Raw genomic sequence first — 20,645 nt, 5'->3', positions numbered from 1 at the left:
TGTTGTGGAGACTTAAGATTCTATAATGTTCTTCGGATGAGGATTTTTTTTTTTTTGTTGACGATGATATTATTTATTGGCTGCCGTGTTGTAGTGGACAATTAGTTGAATTGCAACTGTAGCCTCTGCTGTCTGGGCCGCAGCTCAGATCTCAGCTGGGTTATTTTCGCCTGTTTTGTCCAGCTGCTTGGAGTCGGCCCCGCCCTTGGCTGCTGCGGGGGTCAGCCAGAGGTTCGTACAGCACGGGCAGCTTCCATGTCTGCTTCCGCCCTCCCTAGGTGGAAGTTGCCCTGGATTCTGTCTTTTGGGCCAAAAATGCGATAGTCCTTTTTTCGGGAGTGGCGCCTGCCCTCATGCTGGGCCATCCGGACAGAAAACGGGAATGCAACTCGAACCCGATTTATAGATTTGGGAGGAGTCAGGATTTAGCTGATGTTGGAAGGCTCACAGATTCTCCTGCCTTTTACCGTCTCTTCCTGTGTTTTCCAACGGTCCTCCACGTTTTTGCCAAGGAGGCAGAGTTCGAAGAATTCCCGGGGTGTCCACGGGATCCTGGCCCTCAACAGATAATCCAGTTCCCTCCCCAGGGGAGAGGCAAGGCTTCTAGGAGTGCCTTACTCGAGAGCCCCTGGAGCGATGATTGCACAAGGTGCTATCATAACTTCGTATTTGAATTGCGTTTGATAAGTACTGTTTACTGTTACAGTGTTATTACTGCATTTTCGTAAGTGACATAACCAAGCAGCACACGCGAGAATGAGGGTGACACTCTGAGCTTCCTGTGTGCCCAGCAGGGCTCAGAAAGACACCAGATGTGGAGCCCAGGGCGTGGCTGCAGCCAGATGTGGAGGGTGGACTGCTCCAGGCCATCCGAGAGGGGCTCGTGGTCAGTGGCAGGCAGGTGGGACTGCTGGGGACCCGTCCCGGAGCGGAGCGGTTCCCAGGCGGCCGGCACGCAGTTCAGCAGCGATGCAGGGCTGGTGTACACCGCCCCTGCTCAGATTACGCATTTCATGTCGATGCTGAGAACCAGGCCTGATTCTTGAGAACCTTTTCATATACCGTTGACGAGTTTGGAGAGGATGAGCTCTCCAACTGCTAATGCCGTGTCTTGAGACGATAATAGACGACGGAAGCCTTGGCCACGTTTGGGAGAGTTTGGGAGAGCTTCGAATGTCGTTTCCAAAAGGAACCACAACGTGGAGCTGGGCCGATCCCGGTCCTTACGCTCTCACCGGGGGAGATGGGCAGGGATGTCAGAAGCACGGGACTTGGCACCTGACACACCCTGGGTGGAATCCTGCGTTCTGCTTCTTACTAGCTGTGTGATCATGGGCCCATCCGTTGCTTACACAAGCTTCAGGTTCGTCATCTATAAAACGGGCATGATAACATCTACCTTGCCTTGGGAATACGTAGAGCAGAGTCACCGACAGGGCAGGTGCTCACTATGTGCCACTTTATTTATTTTTTTCAGCTTTCCTGCTTATTCTCACTCCCAAAGAAAATGTAGGCTCCGAACGGAATCAATCCAAGAGCTTCAGAAACAAAGTTAGACTCACATTTAGGCAGCAATTAATTTCTTTCCTTGGGTAAGAAAAATTATACACTCGCCTCTGAAATATGGAGAGCGGTGATTATGATTCATGCACACATGATTCAGAGAGAAAGCTGGCGCTAAAACACAGCTAAACTAATAATATTTCGTCCTTGTGACTCAAGCGTGTCTAAGCTTAGACCGTGCGCCCGGAGCACAGAGGCTCCCAAGGGCAGTCCTGCCGCTGCTTCGATTTGACGACGGGACACAAGCAAGACGGCCCGTCGTCCGTGGCAGCCCGCCTGCCCAGGGTGGACGCTCCCATGCCATCTGCACCCCTCTTCCTCACCACCCACGGAGCTTCCGAGGATGACCGCTTTCCGGCAGCAGTGCCGACAGCCTGGCTACCTCCTCCCTGTTCTGGTTATTGCTGCAGCTCCTCACGTGGTCCCAGCCAGCGGCAACGGGTGTCCCGGCCGGTGACATCTCCCGCTCTCCAGGGAGCATGCGGCAAGAACCAGGACAGGTTGGGGCGGAGGGCTCGCGTGGGGAAGCGAGCACCTCTGGTTTGGAGGACGCGATCGAGGGCTTCGAGGAGGGAGGACGGCGAGTCGGGAGCTGCTGCGGAACGGGTGTGATGTCAGCGGGCGGCTCGGAGTGCTGGAGACACCGTTTCACACAGTTCAGACCCACCCGAGGGCTCCCCCGCCGAGGGCCGCTTCAATTCCCGATCCGCTGAATTGGGAGCAAACAAAACCACCGTTGCTTCAATCGCCGAGTGTCAGGGTGACTTCGTTATGCATCAGTAGATGCCCACACACGTACTCACCGTCCTTGCAGTGTCCCGAGCCTCAGAAGTGGCGATGCTACGTGTCTGACTGGGGGTGGCTCCTCGCAGGTGCTCGGTCCGTCCTGGCTACCGCTGTCAGCACAGACCGAAGTGGCAAGCGCAGGAGCTGAGTGACATGTGCAGGAGAGGCGGGCAGTGGGGGACGGTGAGGTCGCCAGCGGGCGGATGGAACGCGGGAGCGGACAGTGTCCGTGAAGTTTGCCGTCTGCGGGACCTTCCCTCTCCAGACACACGGCCTTGGCTGGAATGTCGTCTTTTTGGTGCGGTGAGCGTCATGTCGGTCACGTAGCGCGCACGCGGTCTGTACGACCTGCGCCAGGCCACGCACTGACTACAGTGTGCAGAGGACACGTCTCGCGTTCAGCGTTCTTGACACAATAAAAAAAACTGTACGAATTGAGCCCGCCGAGTACCGGGAGACCGCCAGCAGCTAAACCGGGCACGGCGGGAGGGCTGCTGCATAGAGAAGCAGAAACAGAAACAGACCGCGAAGCTGGGGCCCGAGGCCCCGTTTTGTCCCTTGCTGGCCGAGTGTCCAGGCGTTTGTCTTCTCTGGTCTCAGTCCGTTTCTGTCCGTCACGGTGGTTGGAGAGGGTTCCTGAAGCTGTGGAAAACCCAGTTCGGGTTTTTAAGGAACCTCAGGGCACGTCTTCTGTCGTGCCGAGGCTCGGAGACGACAGACTCTGTGACCTCCGCTCTGGGCTGGGTGACGTCGTGCGCCAGCCGTCCGTCCCGTCCGTGAGCTGGCGTTTCCACCAGGCTTCACGTCACGGGGGTTCGCGAACGGTCACGAGCAGGAAGCCGCCTGCGCTCCCAGCTCTGGAAAGAGCTGTAAAGGCACTGGAGAGAAGGCTCTGGAAGCAGGTCAGCGCTTCAGAGACGTGGTCAGGCTCAGAGCGACTTCGTGGAAAGGGGACTGCCAGTTTTTGGACACCTGCTCTGGGCCGGACGCTGTGTGAGGCCCTCGGCTCACGGTGACATGGCTCGCCAACCCAGATTTGCAAACAGTGTCGCCGTTGTCCTGGAGTCGAACCCGTCCGTCAGTCGAGAGCACTTCCCCCTGCGGGTCAAGATGAGCCGGCATCGGGCGTCACTGGGCAGCACCTGGCCCAGGACGACGCCGGGGCTGTGACAAAGCTGTCGGTCCTGACGGCGGTGGGCATGGTGGGGCCGAAGCCGCCCAGTCCTTTCCTACCTGGGTCGGGGGCGTCCAGTGCTGGGCAGCCCTTCCCTCCGCCTCCCTCCCTCCCCCTCTCTCTGGTTGGCTCTGTTACCTGTTTATTTACTCTCTGTTCACTCACAGTGGGAACACTGTCCCCGTTGAGCTGCTTTTTAAAACCACTTCATTGAAGTGGGATCGACACGTAGAGAGCTGCACTCACTGAACGTACACGACGCGATGAGTTATAAGTGTACCCTGGGGATCCGTCGCCACCACCGCCAGGCCTTACGCGTATCCCGCACCCCCCAAAGCCTCCACTTGTCTCTGTTATTGTCGTGGGATTGTTTCTCCGTGGCGAGGGGCACTCAACGTGAGGTCCGTCCTCTCCTGGCGTCTGAAATGTGGCTCGGCCGGCGGGCTGGTGAGCTGCGTGCGCTGTGGGCCTCCAGAGGTTACTCGTCTTGCATAACTGAAACTTTGTACCTTCGGGCCATCGTCTCCCTAGCGTCCCCTCTCCCTGCCCCTGGCAGTCACTTTTCTGCTCCCTGACTTTCTAGGATTCCACATGGAAGTGAGGCGATACGGTTCACCTTTCCGTGTCTGGCGCGCCTCACAGTCCACCCAGGCACGTGGTTGCAGATGGCAGCGCTGGCTTCTTTGTACGGACGAATAATATATTCCATCGTGCGTATGTACCGCATTTTCCGTATCCATCACCCACTGGTGGACACTTGGGCAGTGTCCCCGTCCTGGCTGTCGCGATCAGCGCTGCAGTGAACACGGGGTGCAGGGGTCTCTTCCAGGTCCTGATTTCCGCTCTTTTGGATGAGGACCCAGAGGGACTGCTGGGACCTGCGTCAGTTCTGTGTTGGGTCGTGTGAGGGACCGTCATGCTGTTGTCCACGTGGCCACACCAGGCTCCTTCCTACCCTGTTTACTTCTGGAACGTGCTGCCTTCTGTTTCCCTGTGTGTAAGTGTCCTGGCTTCGTGGGCCCCAGTGCAGTGCCCAGAACAGCCGTCGGTGTCACGCCTGAGGGCAGGGTTGACTGGGAGAAAGTGTTCCGGGCACTTTCGAGCCCGGCTTTCTAAGGCCCCTGCGAATCTCTCACTGCTCGCCTTGTTTTCCCTTCCCGAGAGCCCAGGGCTCGGAGAGTTTCTGCACCAGCGTAGTCTCATAATCTCTCTCGCGCGCGTGTGCTCTCTCTCGCTCACACTCACACTCGCACAGACACACACACACCCCCCAGGGACAGACACCTAGGGGCACTCGGTAACCATCTGTAAGCCACCTGACTGGCACGTGAACAGTATAACTGTCTGCGGAGGTCAGGACTTGCCCAGGTCCTACGCCTCGGTCCCCGGGCGCTGATGCTATTGCTGAAGGTCCTCCCTCTGCAGACGGTGCTCGGAGGCGGTGGCTGGTTTGCTCCCACAGCTTTACCCTAAACGTGTCACCCAGAGGTGATATTCTTGCCCGTCTGTCACATTCATCACCAGGCTCTTGAGAAAGGAAACACCACTGGTCACTGTTTCTGCAGGAGACTATTTCATTAGATAGACTTTCATCTTTGGCTTCCCATGTCCCACTGCTGCCTCGGCTGGTCTTAAAAGGCCATTTTTCTTTCTTTTTGCCGGAAGCTAGGGAAATAGATGTGAAAACGTCCCTGAGGCCAACATTTGGCTCGGAGCCTGGGCTGGGAAACAGATGGGTTCCTTTCAGGCCTGTGGCTGCCACTGCCCAGGGACAGAAGGCAGCATGAGCGCCACGTGCCTCCCGTGTGCGGGCTCGCGGCTTTCATGGTGATGGCGCTTCTGTCTTCGCCAAGGAGGCACCAAGGCTCGGACAGATTCCATCAGGGAAGGCAGGGAGACGCTCTAGAGGCCTGCGTGGAGTGTCCCAGAAGGAATTGGCACATCGAAGGCTCTGAGAAGTCCTGCGGTCCTGACTTCGCCTTCACCTGCTTCCTCCCAGGTTTGGTCGAGTGTGAAATCCGCTCCTGCCACATAGATCACCAGCTAATATTTCACACCAGGGCGCCCGGGCTCATAATTCTGTAGTGAATGCTCGGTCACGTGATCCCCAAGTGGCCTCCTTTTGGACCCCAACCATCCGGTGAGTTTTCTGAATTTCCGAGTTGCACGTTGAATGAGGACACCGCTCTGCGACGCCCATTCGGAGGAACTGAAAGCAGCGGTGCTTCGGTTTCCACTAAGTCACCAAACTTGAGACACCGCGCTGCACACGGTCCGCTGGGGTCTCAGCTTGCCATCCAAGACGGCGCTTCTCATACGTTCACGGGGGGCCTCGGGTTGGGAGGGGCCTAAAATCGGGGGAGGTTCCCTCCCGTGAGCCGGAGCGAGCCTGAGGGTGGCCCGCGGACAGATGGAAGGTCTGGCGGCCTCGGGAGGGAGCGAGTCCCACTCCGGATGGGGTTCGAGGCTGAGGGACAGGGGCTTCCTTAGGCTGCCGCAGGCAGCGCCTTCCACGTTTGGGGTTCTGCGGGAGGGTAGGCGGCCGACCTACTTTTCCCTGACTCATCTCCCCCGTCCTCCTCCTCCTCCTCCTTTCCTTCCTCCCTCTTCCATCCAGCGGTGGTGGGCGGAGGGTGAGACCAGGATAAACTGGGGAGACACTGGGGCATTCGCCTATGGGAATGGCCGGGTTTCTGGCCTGCCACCCAGGCCCCGATCCCGGCACTGCACCCCGCTCCCCGGCCATCCCAGAGCTGGAGGTCGCAGCCTGCCGTTCTCGGCAGGACACCGGACGAGCGCCAGAGCAGTTAATTCACCGTGCGTCTCTCGGTCTGGGACGTCAGGGTTCTCCCACCCCATCCGAGCGGGGGTCTTTGGGGGGGAGTGTGGCTCCAGCTCCAGCCTTAGTCAGGCTTCCTTTCGACCTCAGGCAGAAGCCCAGCCAAGCATCGCCAGGCCTCCAGAAGACTTGAAGCTCAGGTTCCAGGGAGGTCCAGCGCGGGGCGCTCCTTCACCCCAAGCTTCCGTTCACTCATCTGATACTTATTGAAGCTTCACACTGTGCCAAGTGTTCTGCAGGCGCCTGGGGATAGATATGGATAAAACCTACTTCCTGGAGCCTCTGGTGTGAAGGGACAGACAAGTCAGTGGACGAGGCGTTGCCTCTGCCCTGGATATGCACGGTGGTTGCACGTACGGGGGCGGGGGTGGGAATCAGGAGGCATGCCAGTCAAAGGCCAGCTGCAAGGAGAAAATGAGGAAGGTAGAAAGGTTTGACGTGTAAATTGAGCAGATTTCATGTGCAATCACCCATAGAAGAGCGGTTTTTAGCAGTGTCCTTTGGGTCGGAAACGCACCCCAATACCCTGGAAAGTCCCACCTGTATCCACTCTCTGCCCTGGGCCCTTCCGCCTGCACAGACCCGAGGAGGCCCCCAGCGGGGAGGGTCTGTGTGTGAGTGCTCTCAGCCCCGCTGGCCGCCGCCTGGTGGCATCGTCCCAGTCCCCATGCTATGCTGAGAGGTGCTCGGCAGCCCGCCCAGCGTCACGTGGTCCCAGGGTAGCTGTGATCCATAGAGGTGGCTCCCTCTGAGTCTGTGGTCTGGGGCCGAGGAGGAGGAGCAGATCGAGGTTCCCGTCCGGGAGCCCCGGCTGTGAGGACAGATTCAGGGTCGTGGGGAGGGCGGTGGCTGCCTGGCTGGGCAGGCCACTCCCCGGGGGGCAGCGAGCCTCCCTTCCAGGCCTGTTGGGTGCTGTGACGGGCAGGGGGTGGCAGCGCCTTGTCCTCTGAGGCTGGAAGACCCTGGCGTGTGTGGTCTTGCGAGGAAGAGGTTCCAGGGACCTGAGCAATGACGTCACTCCTGGAGCTCTGCTGTGGGAGGTGGAGACTCGCTCTGTAAAGTCGGAACCGAGAACCGGAACCAGGAGGGACAGGCAGCCTTGAAGTCAGCGCTAAGACGCCAGACCATAATCGTCCATTCCTCTTTCAGAATGAAATAACTTAATTAGTTTTCACTGAGCTATTGGGTGTAACATCATAAAACACACGTGACTTTGGAGCTGGCGTATTTTTAATGGAGGCGAAACTCATAACACAGAATTTGCCATTTGCAGCGTGCGATTCGGCGACAATTAGCACATTCGCAGGGTTGCGCAACCATCACCTTTGTCTAGTTCCAGACAGCGTCATCGCTCCCGAAGGCTACCTCAGGCTCACTTCGCAGTCGCTCGCTGTCCCCGCTCCCCACAGCCCCCGGAACCCACAGACACCTGTCCCTGTGGGTTGACCCGTTTGGGACATTTCGCAAGACTGGCCTCGTGCAGTGCATGGCCTTTTGTGGCTGGCTTCTTCCAGGTAGCGCAGGGTTTTTGAGATCCCTCCACGTCGCGGGGTTGGGATTTGCACACGGCCCTCTGGCTCCAGAGTTCTTAGAAGCACTTTCTCTGCCAAAGAGCCGGGCCCCCTGTAGGGTCTCAAATGCTCGTGGAATCTGAATCTACCGAAGCAGCTCGTTTAATTCTTGGGCAGCTCAGGACGGGGCAGTCGCCTGGTTAGGTGGTTGACCTCTGCTCTCCCATGGGGGGCCTGCGTACCGCAGCTCGGGCACAGGTTAGCCGGGACCTGGGACAGGTTAGCCAAGGAAACCTCTTCTTACGTGTGTTCAGGTGGTTTCCTTGGATCCTCTAGTCATGGGACTGGACGAACCGCACCTGTCCTGTGGATAAACGCGATGGGCACACGTGTCCTTTGGAACAGAAGCAGGTGCTGCGTGGGGGACAGTCCCAGAGGCAGACCACTGGATGGGGCCCTGCTCTGCTCAGCTGTGACAGCTCCTGGCTGGGGCACAGGGCGAGCGGGGTTGGTGGCCCTAAGCTCTGGATGTGGCAAGCTCGGGGGCAGGATCCATGTTTGGCTTTGGTTCCCCCAGCGTTGCTGGCTGCTCTACACCAAGGAGCTGTGCGGTTCGAGTGCGGGAGTGAACGCGTCCACAGACTCATCCTCGCTGAGCCTTCGCTGACGGCACGTGAGGCCCGGCATCGGTGCCGGGACAGAGGGCGCAGCGAGCCTGCTTGTGCTCTCGTCCCCTCTCCATCCTCCCCACGCGTCCGTCCAGGGGAGCTGCTGTCCCAGGCCTGTACCCTGCGTCCTGTTCGCAGGATGTCGGTGGAAGGACACCATTGACCGGTGGCCCGCGGCCCAGACTGTGGTGAGGATTTTGTGTAATTTTAATCATCACAGACACACGAGGAAGATAACCGTTAGTCTCGTTTCGCAGATCATGGAAACGAGGCACCGCAAAGTTGAATCTGCCCAAACTCGTTGTTCAGCAGTAGAATTAAAATCAAGGTCTTTCATGAGTCCAGACTGTTTCTGCTTTCTGTCCCCAGAGCACAGAGATCAACAGTTCTCTTCCACTATCCAGAGCCCAGGGCCACATGTATCGTCCAGCACATAACGTGCTCAGTAACCGTCTGCTGCGTAAATGAGGCCTGCGTCCTTGGAGACCCGCCTGGGACTCAGGGACATGAGTCAGCCTCACGTCTGCTCCCGGGCTCTAGCAGCCCCGGGTCTTGGAGAGGCATCCGCGTGGTGCGCGGCAGAGCCTGCACGCAAAGCCAGGTGTCTCCGACCCTCGCGTCCCCCCGTCGCCCAGAGCCGCTTCGGTTTTCCAGGCTCCGGGCCCGGCTCAGCCGGACCACAGACGCGGTGCAGGCGGGCAGGCCTCGCACGTTGACCCGGCTGGTGCAGACTCTCCCAGCCCAGCTCCTTCTGTTCTGGGGCCGGTGGTTCCGCGGGGAGGTCTCGGGACCCAGAGACTGCGAGGTGGGCTGGAGAGCAGAGATAATGGTGGGGCCGTGCAGGCAGGTTTATGACACGCGTGGAGACATTTAAAGGTAATTAATGGAACTGCAGGCTTGTTAGGTAATTAGCACTTGGGACTCAGGGCGTGTTTGCTCGTGGCACGGGCAGCAAGGAGAAGGCCAAGGCTTTAATCCCCCGTGTCGGGAGCACCCCGCACGGTCGGCGGGGGGTGGCTTAAAGCGGGGGTGGAGAAGGGCAGAGAAACGGAGCACCTGGAAGGTCTCGGGAGGGGACACACGTGACCTAATCGTCCCATGCCCGTTAGTTAAGTGCTTCGCCTTAAACGGCTGTGCGCGCCGCCCCACACCCACCCGCAGGAAGTGGCGTGAGGCTCCAGCTTCCTTGCGTGTGCACGGCTGGCCACCTAAGTGACGCCGATGTTTCCAGTTGCCCAGACCTGAGTTGGGAACCGACCTCAGCAGTCAGTGGTGCTGGGACCTGGGCGTCGTGGCTGAACCTCAGTGAGCTCGGCCGTGGGACGGCACCCTGACCCTCGCAGGGCTGCCGTGGGGTTGAGCGGAGCCCGTGGCAGGGGCGCCGTGAGCACATGCCATGCACAGAGCAAGGGTCCCCGAGCTCGCCCACCTCCAGCTCTGTTCCCTGACGGTGGGGAAGTTACTTCACCCCCCCCGAGCCTCCATTCCCTCATGTGTAAAGTGGGGGTGATGGCAGCAGCCACTCCCAGAGCGGACGGGTGGCTGGTGAGATGGTGCCGGCTCATTATCTGGTCCACAGCTCGTGAGCTGGTGGCCCTAGCAACAATCACACCTCACAGGACTGGGGAAGGTTTTGGAAATTACTGAATTAATTTCCAGGAATTGATATCGGATTTCCCTGAGTTGATATGGGAATGTCTGAGTAAGGACAATGTCTGTCTTCTGCTGGGAAACTGGGGGGGCGGCCCCAGGCCCGCTTCGCTGGAGTCACAGTCACTAGGGCACAGGAACCTGGTCCATCGCGTGGCCACAGTCTTCGTGTACTTAACGCGTGTCACCTGCCCAGCCCACTCAGGCTGACTCCCCCATTTCCTAGATGAAGGGACGGCGGCCCATGGGCGCGTGGCTGGATGGCAGGTGTATGGTGTGCTCGGGGAGGTCACTGTTACAAACCCTCGCACAGACCTTCGGCCCTCATATCATTCCATCTGCCTGTCCATCTGTTCGTCGGTCCATCCATCCATCTATCCATCATCTATCCATTCAGTCATCCAGTCATCTATCCATCCATCCATCGTTCATTATCCATCCATCCATCTAATCATCCAATGATCCATCCACCCAACCATGCATCCATCCACTCATCCACCCATCTATCCATTCATCCCTCCATCCATCATCCATCTACCCATCCATCTATCCATCCATCTGTCATCCATCCCTCCATCATCCATCCATCATTCATCCATCCATCCATCAGCCATTCCTCCCTCCACCACGCACTCAACAGTATTATGCGGGTGCTTATTTTGTGGCGCACACCACCCTGCCTCCCTGGATAGCAGAGACTTCTGGAGATACATAAAGAGCTGATGTAAAGGGACCCAGCTAGGGATGTGCTCAGCAGGGGCTGGAAAGTAAACAGCCGGAAGGTTCCAGCCCGGGGCCCCCGAGGGTCCACTTCCCACCCTGAAATCACAAATCCACATTTTGGGCAAAAAGAGATTTTCTGCTGGTTCGTCTGCTCCTCCATCCTGTAAGCTGTGTTTGAGGAACTGAGTTCACTGTTCGTAGCTGGTGCTGCTCAGGCACGTCGCACACTCCTAAAACCTACGTTTGGGGCTGCATCGGTGTGAGGGGCACCTTGGGGATTTACACCGAATCCCGCGTGCTAAAGTCTCTGAGAAGGCCTGCAGGTTCAAGGGCTGACCTCGTTTGTCTGGTGATTCCCAAACTTACTTGACCAAGATTCTTTTGGGAGGAACTGCCCATTAAAGAGCCTTCTCAGAGCACAGTCCGGGAAGTCGTTTTGAATTCCGCCCCAAAGGACCAGAGAGGGAAAAAGGAGGGGTGGTGAGGTCGGCGTGGGGAAGAGAAACCAACACATTCCACACTGCCCCAGACCCCTGTTAGAGATGAGAGCCTGGGTCCTGGGCAGGCGTTAAGTCACAGAGCTAGCGGGTGCCTGGGTTCAAACGCGTTTTTATCCGCAGCTCAGAAAAACCCCATGTGGGTAGGCAGCAGAGTAGCTTGGCTCCGTGACTTCGAGGAGAGGGTGAGGGAGGTGGACAGGCTGACTGGGAGTGTTCACGGTGACCCCGAGTTTCAGGGAGATCGGGCGCATGCAACAAATACAGCATTGATTCAACTCCCGCTCTAAAATCCATTCCCTCCCTGCTCTCCTCCAGCTGTTGGCATCATTCACACTTTAGTGTGAATTACTCTCATTAGCTAATGTCTTCACACACAGCAGAGTTGCTACTTAGCCTTCTAGCCTAGGGAGTTCCCTGAAGCGGGCCCAGAGGTACATGCGAGCTGGGAGTGGAAGCCGGGTTTGGGTGGCGGGGCTCCTGGGCCAGGGTCCAGAAGATGGGAGAACAGTTTACAGAGACTGTCGCAGGGGCAGGAAAGGCACCCAAACGAGACGGTTAGATCCCAAACCTCATTTGAATGTGTGACATTCCGTGTGAGAGGTGTTTTCCCCATGCGAAGCAGCCCCGTTCAGTTAATGAATTAGTGTTCAGTTCTGTTTATCAGTCCCCTGTGCTGCCTTCGAGCTGGGACCTGGGGCCAGGGAGACAGACAGGCCTCTTCCTGCCCCACCGGAGGCGCAGCGGTTTGGCGGTGAGGGCCGGGGCCACGGCCAGACTATCATGGATACAATGAGGGTTTGCTGCTTATGTAGCTGCGTGGCCCCCTGTGCTTGTCCTCACCTATGCCTCATCTGTCAAACGGGGGTGGTCATCACAGTACTTACCGCATGGGGTCACGGTCAGGGTTAAGTTCATGATATGAAGAAACCTCAGAATGGGCCCGACACACGGGAACGCTCGGCAGGGGGCTTTGGGAGGTTGCCGAGTGGGACAGGTTGGGGCGAGACCCAGGAATAGTCTGTGCAGAGCGTGGGCTGTGGGGGGTGTGGATGGGGGCTGGTGGGGGGCTGGCGTGGAATCAATTTTAGGGAAGGGCTGGAGGGTTCCGGAGACCCAGGGGACCCCTGTGATGCCGGCCGGGGGCGGGAAGTGGGGGCGAGAGGTCGATGGGCGGGACGAGGGAGCTGGTGCTGGAGGTGGATGCGGGGCAGGCCAGTCCTGGCGGAGTTGGGCGCTCTGGGACACCCTGTCACGTGGAGACAGTGACACCCACAGGCCGTCGGACGCTCGCTGGAAGGGGCCTGGTCCCCCAGCGTTTCACCGTCCCCAGTGGATGCAAGAGCGTCAGGGTGGTCAGCCAGCGGGGGACGGGGGCTGTGGGCCTCAAGGAGGGGGCAGGGAGGGCGGACCTGCCGCTGGGAGCAGTGGCTCTGGCTTTGGAACCGCCTTCTGCTGCCCCCTGGCCCCCTGCGCCCCAAGCCCTGGTGCAGAGTCCGGGTCCTTCCGCCTCCCGGTGGCATGCACAGCGGGTGCCCTGGCGCTCCCCTCGACTCGCGGAGTGCCACTCGCCGATGGGCGGGGTCTGCATTCCTCGCGTGACCCTCCCAGTGCCGAGCCCGGCTCGGAGAGGGCGGCCACGTCCACACCTTCCTCCCCCTGCTGTTCACGGCGTCAGAACCCTGGAGTCTCACAGTTCTGTCTCTCTCTGTGTCACACACACACCCCGTATATAGTGCCTGTGTGTGCGTGATACATATGTATATAAATAGTTCGAGATACACACACACACACGTCATGTGTTAGGTTGGATTTTGAAGATTAAAGTGACGAAGCGTCCAGGATCACAGTTGTCCCAACACTTGCGCGCGCACACACACACGCGCATACGTTTACACGGGTACACGTGTGTGTATCTCGTTCAGGACGACGTGGAGCCTGGCCTTGGCAAGCCCGTCGGGTCTGGCGCGTGGCAGGACCTCGGGGGGACAGGAGCCTGGCCCCAGTGTCACGGGCCCCTGAGGAGCTGCGGTCTCGCAGCCTCGTCACACCCCTCTGTCCTCTCTGTGTGGGGCTGGGGGAGGGGACAGCAGAGAAGGAAAGGAGAGGGGGCGGGGCAGAGACAGACGCATGAGACTGCGTCCCCCTCCCTCTCCTGTCCCCTGTCCAGCTCCGTCTCCGGACAGACTCCCTCGTCCCTGACCGCAGAGCATGAGGGCCCAGCCTCCGGGCTGTGTGCGGAGCAGAGGTCGGGGCTGTGAGTGCCGGGGGTGGGGAGCAGAGCATGGACCTGCGTGGCCAGGAGGCCCCAGTTCAGCCCTTGAGAAAGGCCGGTGCTGCCCCCACCCCCAACCCCGCCAACCCCCAGACGCCCGTCTGTGCAGCTGTGGCGCTCATGTGAACCGTTTACCACTTTATTCCCCAGGGTCAGATACCACTCTGCGTGTGGTCCACAGGCTGAGTGGTGGCGACGGCCTCTCGCACGTGCTCGGCCTTCAGGGGGTGGGTGCCGTGCGGCAGGGACGATGGCACCGCCTGTGTGGCCCGGTGACGGGCCGCCCGCACGCCCCCTTTCAGTGCTTGCTGTCACGTGTGATCAGCACCTGGCGCCCACTCCCCTTCCTTGAACTCCGGTCTTACTCGTTCCTGCCTCGCTGACCCCCAGTGCCGTCGCGGACACATCCTGGGCCTCAGTCAGGGGCGGTGTTTGTGGGACGATGGCTCGAGCCGGGGATGGCCTGACGGCCACGGACGTGGGGTCTGGGCAGCCTTCGCCGAGACGTTTATGGAGGGAAGGTGGCTTTTACAAATTAAAAACATGTGCTCGTGATTAAGTCATGCCCCGCCCACCCCCCAGAAAGCGTCGTTCACTGTGGCTTTGTAAAGCGGCACTGGGGGGCAGCCACCCAGATGCCGCAGCCTGCCGTGCCCGTGCTGGCCTCGTCCTCCCCGGGCGCCTCCTGGCAGCCCGCAGCCCCGCCCCCGAGTCCCGCTCAGCCCGGGCTCCTGTTTTCTAAGAATCGCATGACCCCTCTGCCCTCAGTGGCCGAGGGCTCGCAGCTCGATCCAGGCCGTCGTGGGGCCGTCGTGTCGTTTTTTAGCTGGGTGGCCGTCAGGAGCTACGGCCACTTCCTCTACCATCAGTGTCCATCCCCAAAAGCACGAGCACTTTTATGGTGATGTGTGAGGTCGGGTTTCCCGTGGTCACTCGGGCCCTGCCTGCCTGGTCCCCACGGGCTCTCTGCCTTGGCTGGGAGGGGCTGTGGGAGGACAGCGGCCCGCGTGTGGGACACGGTCGAGGTGGGGGCTCGGAGAGCCGAGTGGTCCGTGTGGGCCCACGAAGGCTGAGTCATCGCCACCCTTGGGAAGCTAATGACAGATGTGGGCGAAGTGGGGCCGGAGACGGCGTGGCCAGGGCACCAGCAGATCCCACGTGGGCAACGCCATCCTGGACTCACTCCGCGGCGGCTTCGTGGCTTGCTGTCGCCTCCTCTCCTGTTTATGCCGTGGCTTCGGGAAGGATAAACAGTGCTTCTCGGCGGCGGAGGCGCCATCACGTACTGCATCCCGCCCCCCACTCCACTCAGATGCAGGAGTCTCCGCGGGGGCCCCTCGGCCATGACGGTGGCACCCGCCTGCCTTCTCCCCCCCAGATGACAGAAGATGCTCAGCCTTGCGCTAAAAATAGGAGCCGTGTAGACGCTTCAGCCTCGAAGGCGGGTCGGCCGCCAGGGCCGGGGCCAGCTCCACGTCTGGCCGGGAGAAGGGGCATGGCTCCTGCCTCCCCCAGGACCAGTACCTGAGGGACCTGACTCTGCACGCAGCCCTTCACCCGGCCCTTCCCGGGAAAGGTGCCCGCCTGCCCTGCTCGGCCTGGCTTCGCTGTCGCCCCACCCCCCAGGTGGGCTCCTCAGGTGTCTAAGCTCATTGCCATGTGCGAGTGCTTCTCCGCTATAATTTATTGTTATTTTTAGGTATTCTAATATTAGCATTATCCCATGTATCGGGCACTCATAATATTGAAAAATACATCCATTAGTGTCAATCAACAAAAAAAAAAAAAAAAAAAAAAAAGCCCCTGCAAAGTAGATGCTTCCACAGTAGGGTGACGGAGTGGAAACTGGGCGCTCATTGTTTGACGTCCCAGCTGGTCCCTCACGTGGTCAGGGCGGGGCCCTCGGCCGGCCGAGGCAGAGCTGCTGCCCTGGCTGTGACTCCGTCCTGTCTCTCCCAGGGGCCGCCTCACAGCGTGCACGTGGCCGCATGCTCGCAGGTGTCCGTCTGCGTGCGTGCGTTTCGGTGGGATGAATCGCCACCCACTGTGGTGCAGGCTGAACTCCGGAGCGTGTGCCCCCAGCTTCCAACACAGGTGGGAGGGGAAGGCTCGGGCCTGAGAGCCGCCAGGGAGACCGTCGTCTGTGTCTTTGGTGCCTCAAGGCCTCTGCCTGACTTGACGAGTCCGTTATCCTTCCACGAGGCTGTGAGACCTCATGCGAACATCTGGAGGGGCAGAGACCCCAGAGGGAGAAAAGCGCTCGGCATTGTGTGGGTGCTTCTGTCTGCATTGTCTTCAGATGTGAAAAGAATAAGCACACTTATACAGCCCCTGTTGAATTCTGCACAGAAAGAAAGAAAATGCTTTTAAACGCCAGGGGCCAAGTGGCTGGGGCCGCGTTTGCTGTGATGGGTGACAGTCGGAGCTGTGAGTTCTGCCTTCCCTCTGCCCCCTGCCAGCTGAGCACCCAACGGACGCCCAGAGCCTGCCAGGGGTTGGTCATTGTTTCTCTCCTGCTGTGTCCACAGAATTGGTTTTGGATTTTCTTCGTTAACAGCTTGTGCCTATTAAACATTTATCACATGCCGAGCTCCACAGCAATGTCCAGTTGGGGAAACTGAGGCACGGAGTGATTAAGGTCTTGCCTGAGGTTGTTCAGGGGCTGAGGGACTGAGCTCTGTGTCCCTCGGGCCGGCTGACCTGGGGGGTCAAAGCCTGCATCGTGGCATCTTTCCCTTCTCTTTGCCCCCGTATCGTGGGACTTGTCCTCGAGAACTGGTTGTGACCTCACCGTCACCTTTCTGATCTGTCTCGTCTCCCGAAGGCGAAGGACCGTGGCTCAGTTGTGTCTGTCCCTGGTGCTTGGAGCAGCTCTGTGGGCTTGACCCCGAGTGTTGGAACAGTGACCACCCCCACGAGACGCTCCGCCTCTGACCCCCAGCAACTGGCCGGAAGGGTCGGTGGGGGCCCGCACGCTGCACGTGGACCCTGAGGCTCAGCGACGTGATACGGCTCGTCCAGGGCCCCGGGGGCGGGGGGTTCCGGTGAGGATGGGGTGCTCGCACAGCATGACAGAAGGCGGACTCTGGGGCCGCCCTCCGCCCACAAAGAAGCAGTGCTGGTTCTCGTCCCTCCCAGGGTCATTTTCCGTCAGGACAGAGCGGATTCTCCCCTCGATGGGGCAGGAAGCGGGCGTCGTCAGCCTCGTTAGCACCGGGGGAGGGGCGGGTGGCTGGCAGCCGGGGAGCCCCATGGGGAGACCCGCGGGGAGGCGGGGCGTTCTGCTGGGCCGTTCCTGGTCGCGTGTGACCGGCAGGGTCTCTGTGCTTCGCGTGGCTCAGGAGTGTCCTTCTCTGAACCTCGCACTGGCCTGTTGCCGTTCCCTGATCTGGGGTCTCGCCGGCGCTCGCTCCGCGTGCCTTTGCCGTGAGTAAACGCCGGCACGTGGTCAGCTCGACCGTCTTTCCTCCATGTGATCTTTCAGAGGCCGCGCACTCTGAAGGTGGGTGTTTTAGAAGAAAAATCGTATTTTAAAGGAAGACGTGTCTGTGAAAGGGTTGGATTCCAAGCATCGAGCGAAATACCATGGAATCGTGGTATTGCCCCAAAAGAGTCTGTATGTTTTTAACAGAGGCAACTGAGACTGTTCTAAGACATTTAAGAAAATACAAACAACTAATTAAACATTTTAGAAAAATTGCAGTGAAAAGTACAAACAGTTATTCTATGTTAATTGACACATAAACACACACACTCACATGCACATACAAACACAAACACACACACTCACAGATATACACACACGTACACACATAAATACACACATGCACGTACATACACACACACGCACATATACTAAGGTGCAGACACACATAAACACACACAAATATACACACACATGCACACATACACACACATAAACACACAGACACACGTAAGTACACACATACAAACACACAAACACAAATACACACTTCAATATACACACATAAACATGCACACACATACACAAACACACCTGTATACAGATACATATTACATAAACACACATGCACACACACACACACACATGCACATTCACGTCCGCATATACACACACGTGCACACACGCACACTCCGAAGCCCTGTTCCAGGTCCACTCAGAATTGCCGCCCTCGGCACAGCAGCGCAAAGCCCGGGCACTTTGCGTAGGTCTGTAAGAAAAGGCATCTGACGCCTGCCAGTACCCATTCCCGAAGGTGGTTTCTTGTCCTCGGCCACACGGGTGGGACACAGACGGGTCTTCCCGTTCCCTGGTTCCGGCCTTAGCCACGTGGATGGCTTTCCGTCCAGAGCTGTCATCAGAGCAGGGTCATCGGGGGTTTGCACATCCGCGTGGGCGCTCCCCGGCGCCATTCCCGGGGTGTCATCAGGCGGTCCTGTTTGTGTGTGTTTCCCCAAGGCGCGGAGGGAGGCTGGGCCACCCATGCTGTGGATGGAGAGGTTGGTTTAATGTCCCGCCCTCATCCTGACTGCACTCTGCCTTGACACCGCACGTGCACTCGTCACAACTCGTCCTCAGACCCTGGTGCTGGCCGCTCCGTCTGGCTCTCACTGGGAATGGCTCGGAAGAACACTGAGTTTCGGGTTCCGACTTTGGCTCCAGTGTGCTAGGCAGGGCCAGGAGTGGGCCTCCCGTCAGGGACATGGGCTTTCAGCACCTTTGGGAGCCGGGCCTCTCTGGGCTCTGCAGCTTGGGATTGCCTGTTGCAGGACTTCCAGGGTGGGGGGCGGTCTGGGCTCTGTGGGATCCTGTGTCTGCAGGGGCGTTTTCCCTGGGCAGCGCCGTTGGCAAGGGCCGGACCTAGTGCAATTCCTGTTAGCCCCTGTGCTTTCGTCTTGGGAGCTGGCCCTCGAGACCCTGTTAGCTGCCGTGAGGCTGGGCTCTGGACCACAGTGGTGGTGGGCCACCCCCAAGTCGTCTTTGGGGCTTTGAGAGGAGACCGAGGTGCCAGTCACCACGTGCCAGCTGGGAGGGACAGAACATACGTCTTCTTGCTTTTCCTCCTCCGTGCTCACCCTCTCCCCGAGGTGGGGCTGGTCACCACCTGTGGAGGAGCCCCTGGTCCCTTGGGAGCCTGCTCAGGCTCGAGTCATCGCCTCCTGTGCCATCCCCCCGGGGACGCCTCCCAGGTAGCTTTCATCGTCCCCATGACACGTGGTTGTAAACCGAGGCTGGAGAAAGGGAGGCGACTCACCAAAGCACGCGCCACTAGCACCTCCTGGCACCAGAGGGGGGTCCTGGTGAGAGCATCTGTCATTCTTCTTACCTGCAACCCGGGGCGAGAACCTCTGTCCCGAAGCGTTTTCTTGGACAGAGTCAAGCCATGGACATACACCCCGGTGTGCAGCACCACGAACGGCGTAGGTGCTGAGGGGAGGCTGGGTTCCTCCCCTGCCCCACGTCCCCGGGCGTGCAGACGGCTTCGCCGCCTCGGAGAGCCCAGCCTCGCGTCTCCCTCTTGGTTTGCTTCTCATCCTTGACGTGGCGAACTTTAATTCCGTCCCCTCCCGTCTTCCCCACGCGGTCTGTCGTTAGTGGCCCTCGGGCCACCTGGTTTGGGAAGTTGGCCACCTCTGGAGCGGGGGTTCCGCTTCTGCTGGGCCGGGCACCCAGTCCCTCCGCCTCCCAGGCTCCCTAGAGGACACACTTGTCCTTGCCTCTGCTGGCACCTGAGCTTGGTAGAAACTGCGTTTATACTAACGATGATAAAAAGTATTTTCAATGATCATTAATCATCATTAATGGTATCCACCGTTTTTTAAGTGTTTATTGTTTGTCAGAGACTGCGCAAAGTGCTCTGTGTGGCAAATTCATTTACTTTTCCCATCACGGATCGGCGTCACGTGCTGTTAGTCTTCCCGTTGCAGACGGGGAAGCTGGGCGTGGGAGCAGTCACAGGTGGACAGCGGAAGAGCTCCATTTGCTCCGATGGCCACGAAGCAGGTGCTCACAGCTGGGATGCTGTCACCTGCATGGTACTGACAGGGAAGGGCAGTGGGGACCGGCCCGGCGTTAGAAATAGGATACCTGGGTCCAAGCCCTAGGCCCTCCAGGTGTGAGCTTGTGGGACGCGGAGCGAGTCCCTTCATCTGTCTGTGTCCTTCCCTATAGAAGAAGCGATGAGTGATACCAGTGACGTCCGGTGGACACGTCGTGGGCCCATGTGTCAGGTGCTCTCGTCCACCTGAGCTAGCGCCATTCAGATTCCTGTCGTAGAAGCTCAGACGCTCTGTGTTTGCCTGACGTGATCTCAAGCTGTTCATTTCTCTCTTTCTCTCTCTTTTTTTTTTTTTTCAGGTAATGAACCGAAAAGATCATGTCGGAAGTCCAAGGAACGGTTGAGTTTTCTGTAGAGCTACACAAATTTTATAATGTGGATCTCTTTCAGAGGGGGTGAGTATGCTTCCTGCTTGTATTCCGTGCCTATACGCAAACGTTTTTGGTTTCTGTTATTTTTTTTCTCCTGGCAGGGGGTGGAAGTGGCCAGGTCAGGTCCCAGGAAATTTCGGGTTAATGGGGAGAGGGTCTCTGTTATTTTTCCTGCCAAGTGGAAAATCCAAACCTTCGGTGCGTTTGAAAATAAACCGTATATCGACAGAGACTAGAAAACACTAATTTTTTTCTTCCTCCTGCACTTTCTTCCGCCCTCCTTCTTCCCGGTTGATTTTCCGTAAATCCATCCGTCAGTGTTAAAGGAAAGTGAGTTTTCTGGAAACGAAGCTCGGGGGGTTGATGAAAAGGTGTTCGAAGTAATAGTAATAATGAAAGTATAGCAAACACCAGAAAATGACAGAAAACTTATGTCCTCCTTGTCCTCGCCACCGAGGTGGCAACACAAGTTCCTCAGATCCAGAGACGTTTGAACTTCTTCGAAAAACGATTCGATACGTGGATTCGTAACCCTGATTATTCGTAA

The 20,645-nt window shown here is 58.4% G+C and overlaps 1 protein-coding gene across 1 annotated transcript in view; it reads left to right on the top strand.

The window, feature by feature from the left end:
• Positions 1-20,645, top strand: part of FAM135B (family with sequence similarity 135 member B) — a 166,714-nt gene that overhangs the window by 47,938 nt on the left and 98,131 nt on the right. Inside the window, exon 2 of the mRNA XM_039845904.1 lies at positions 20,027-20,122. Within this exon, the coding sequence (XP_039701838.1) occupies positions 20,046-20,122 (77 nt within the window). The 5' untranslated portion in view covers positions 20,027-20,045. The remainder of the gene's footprint in view (positions 1-20,026; positions 20,123-20,645) is intronic.

This window comes from Pteropus medius, unplaced genomic scaffold (assembly GCF_902729225.1).
Source record: "Pteropus medius unplaced genomic scaffold, Ma_sr-lr_union100, whole genome shotgun sequence".
Lineage (NCBI taxonomy): Eukaryota > Metazoa > Chordata > Mammalia > Chiroptera > Pteropodidae > Pteropus > Pteropus medius.
The sequence above is the reverse complement of the archived record's forward strand: the minus strand, read 5'-3'. Positions and strand labels throughout refer to the sequence as shown.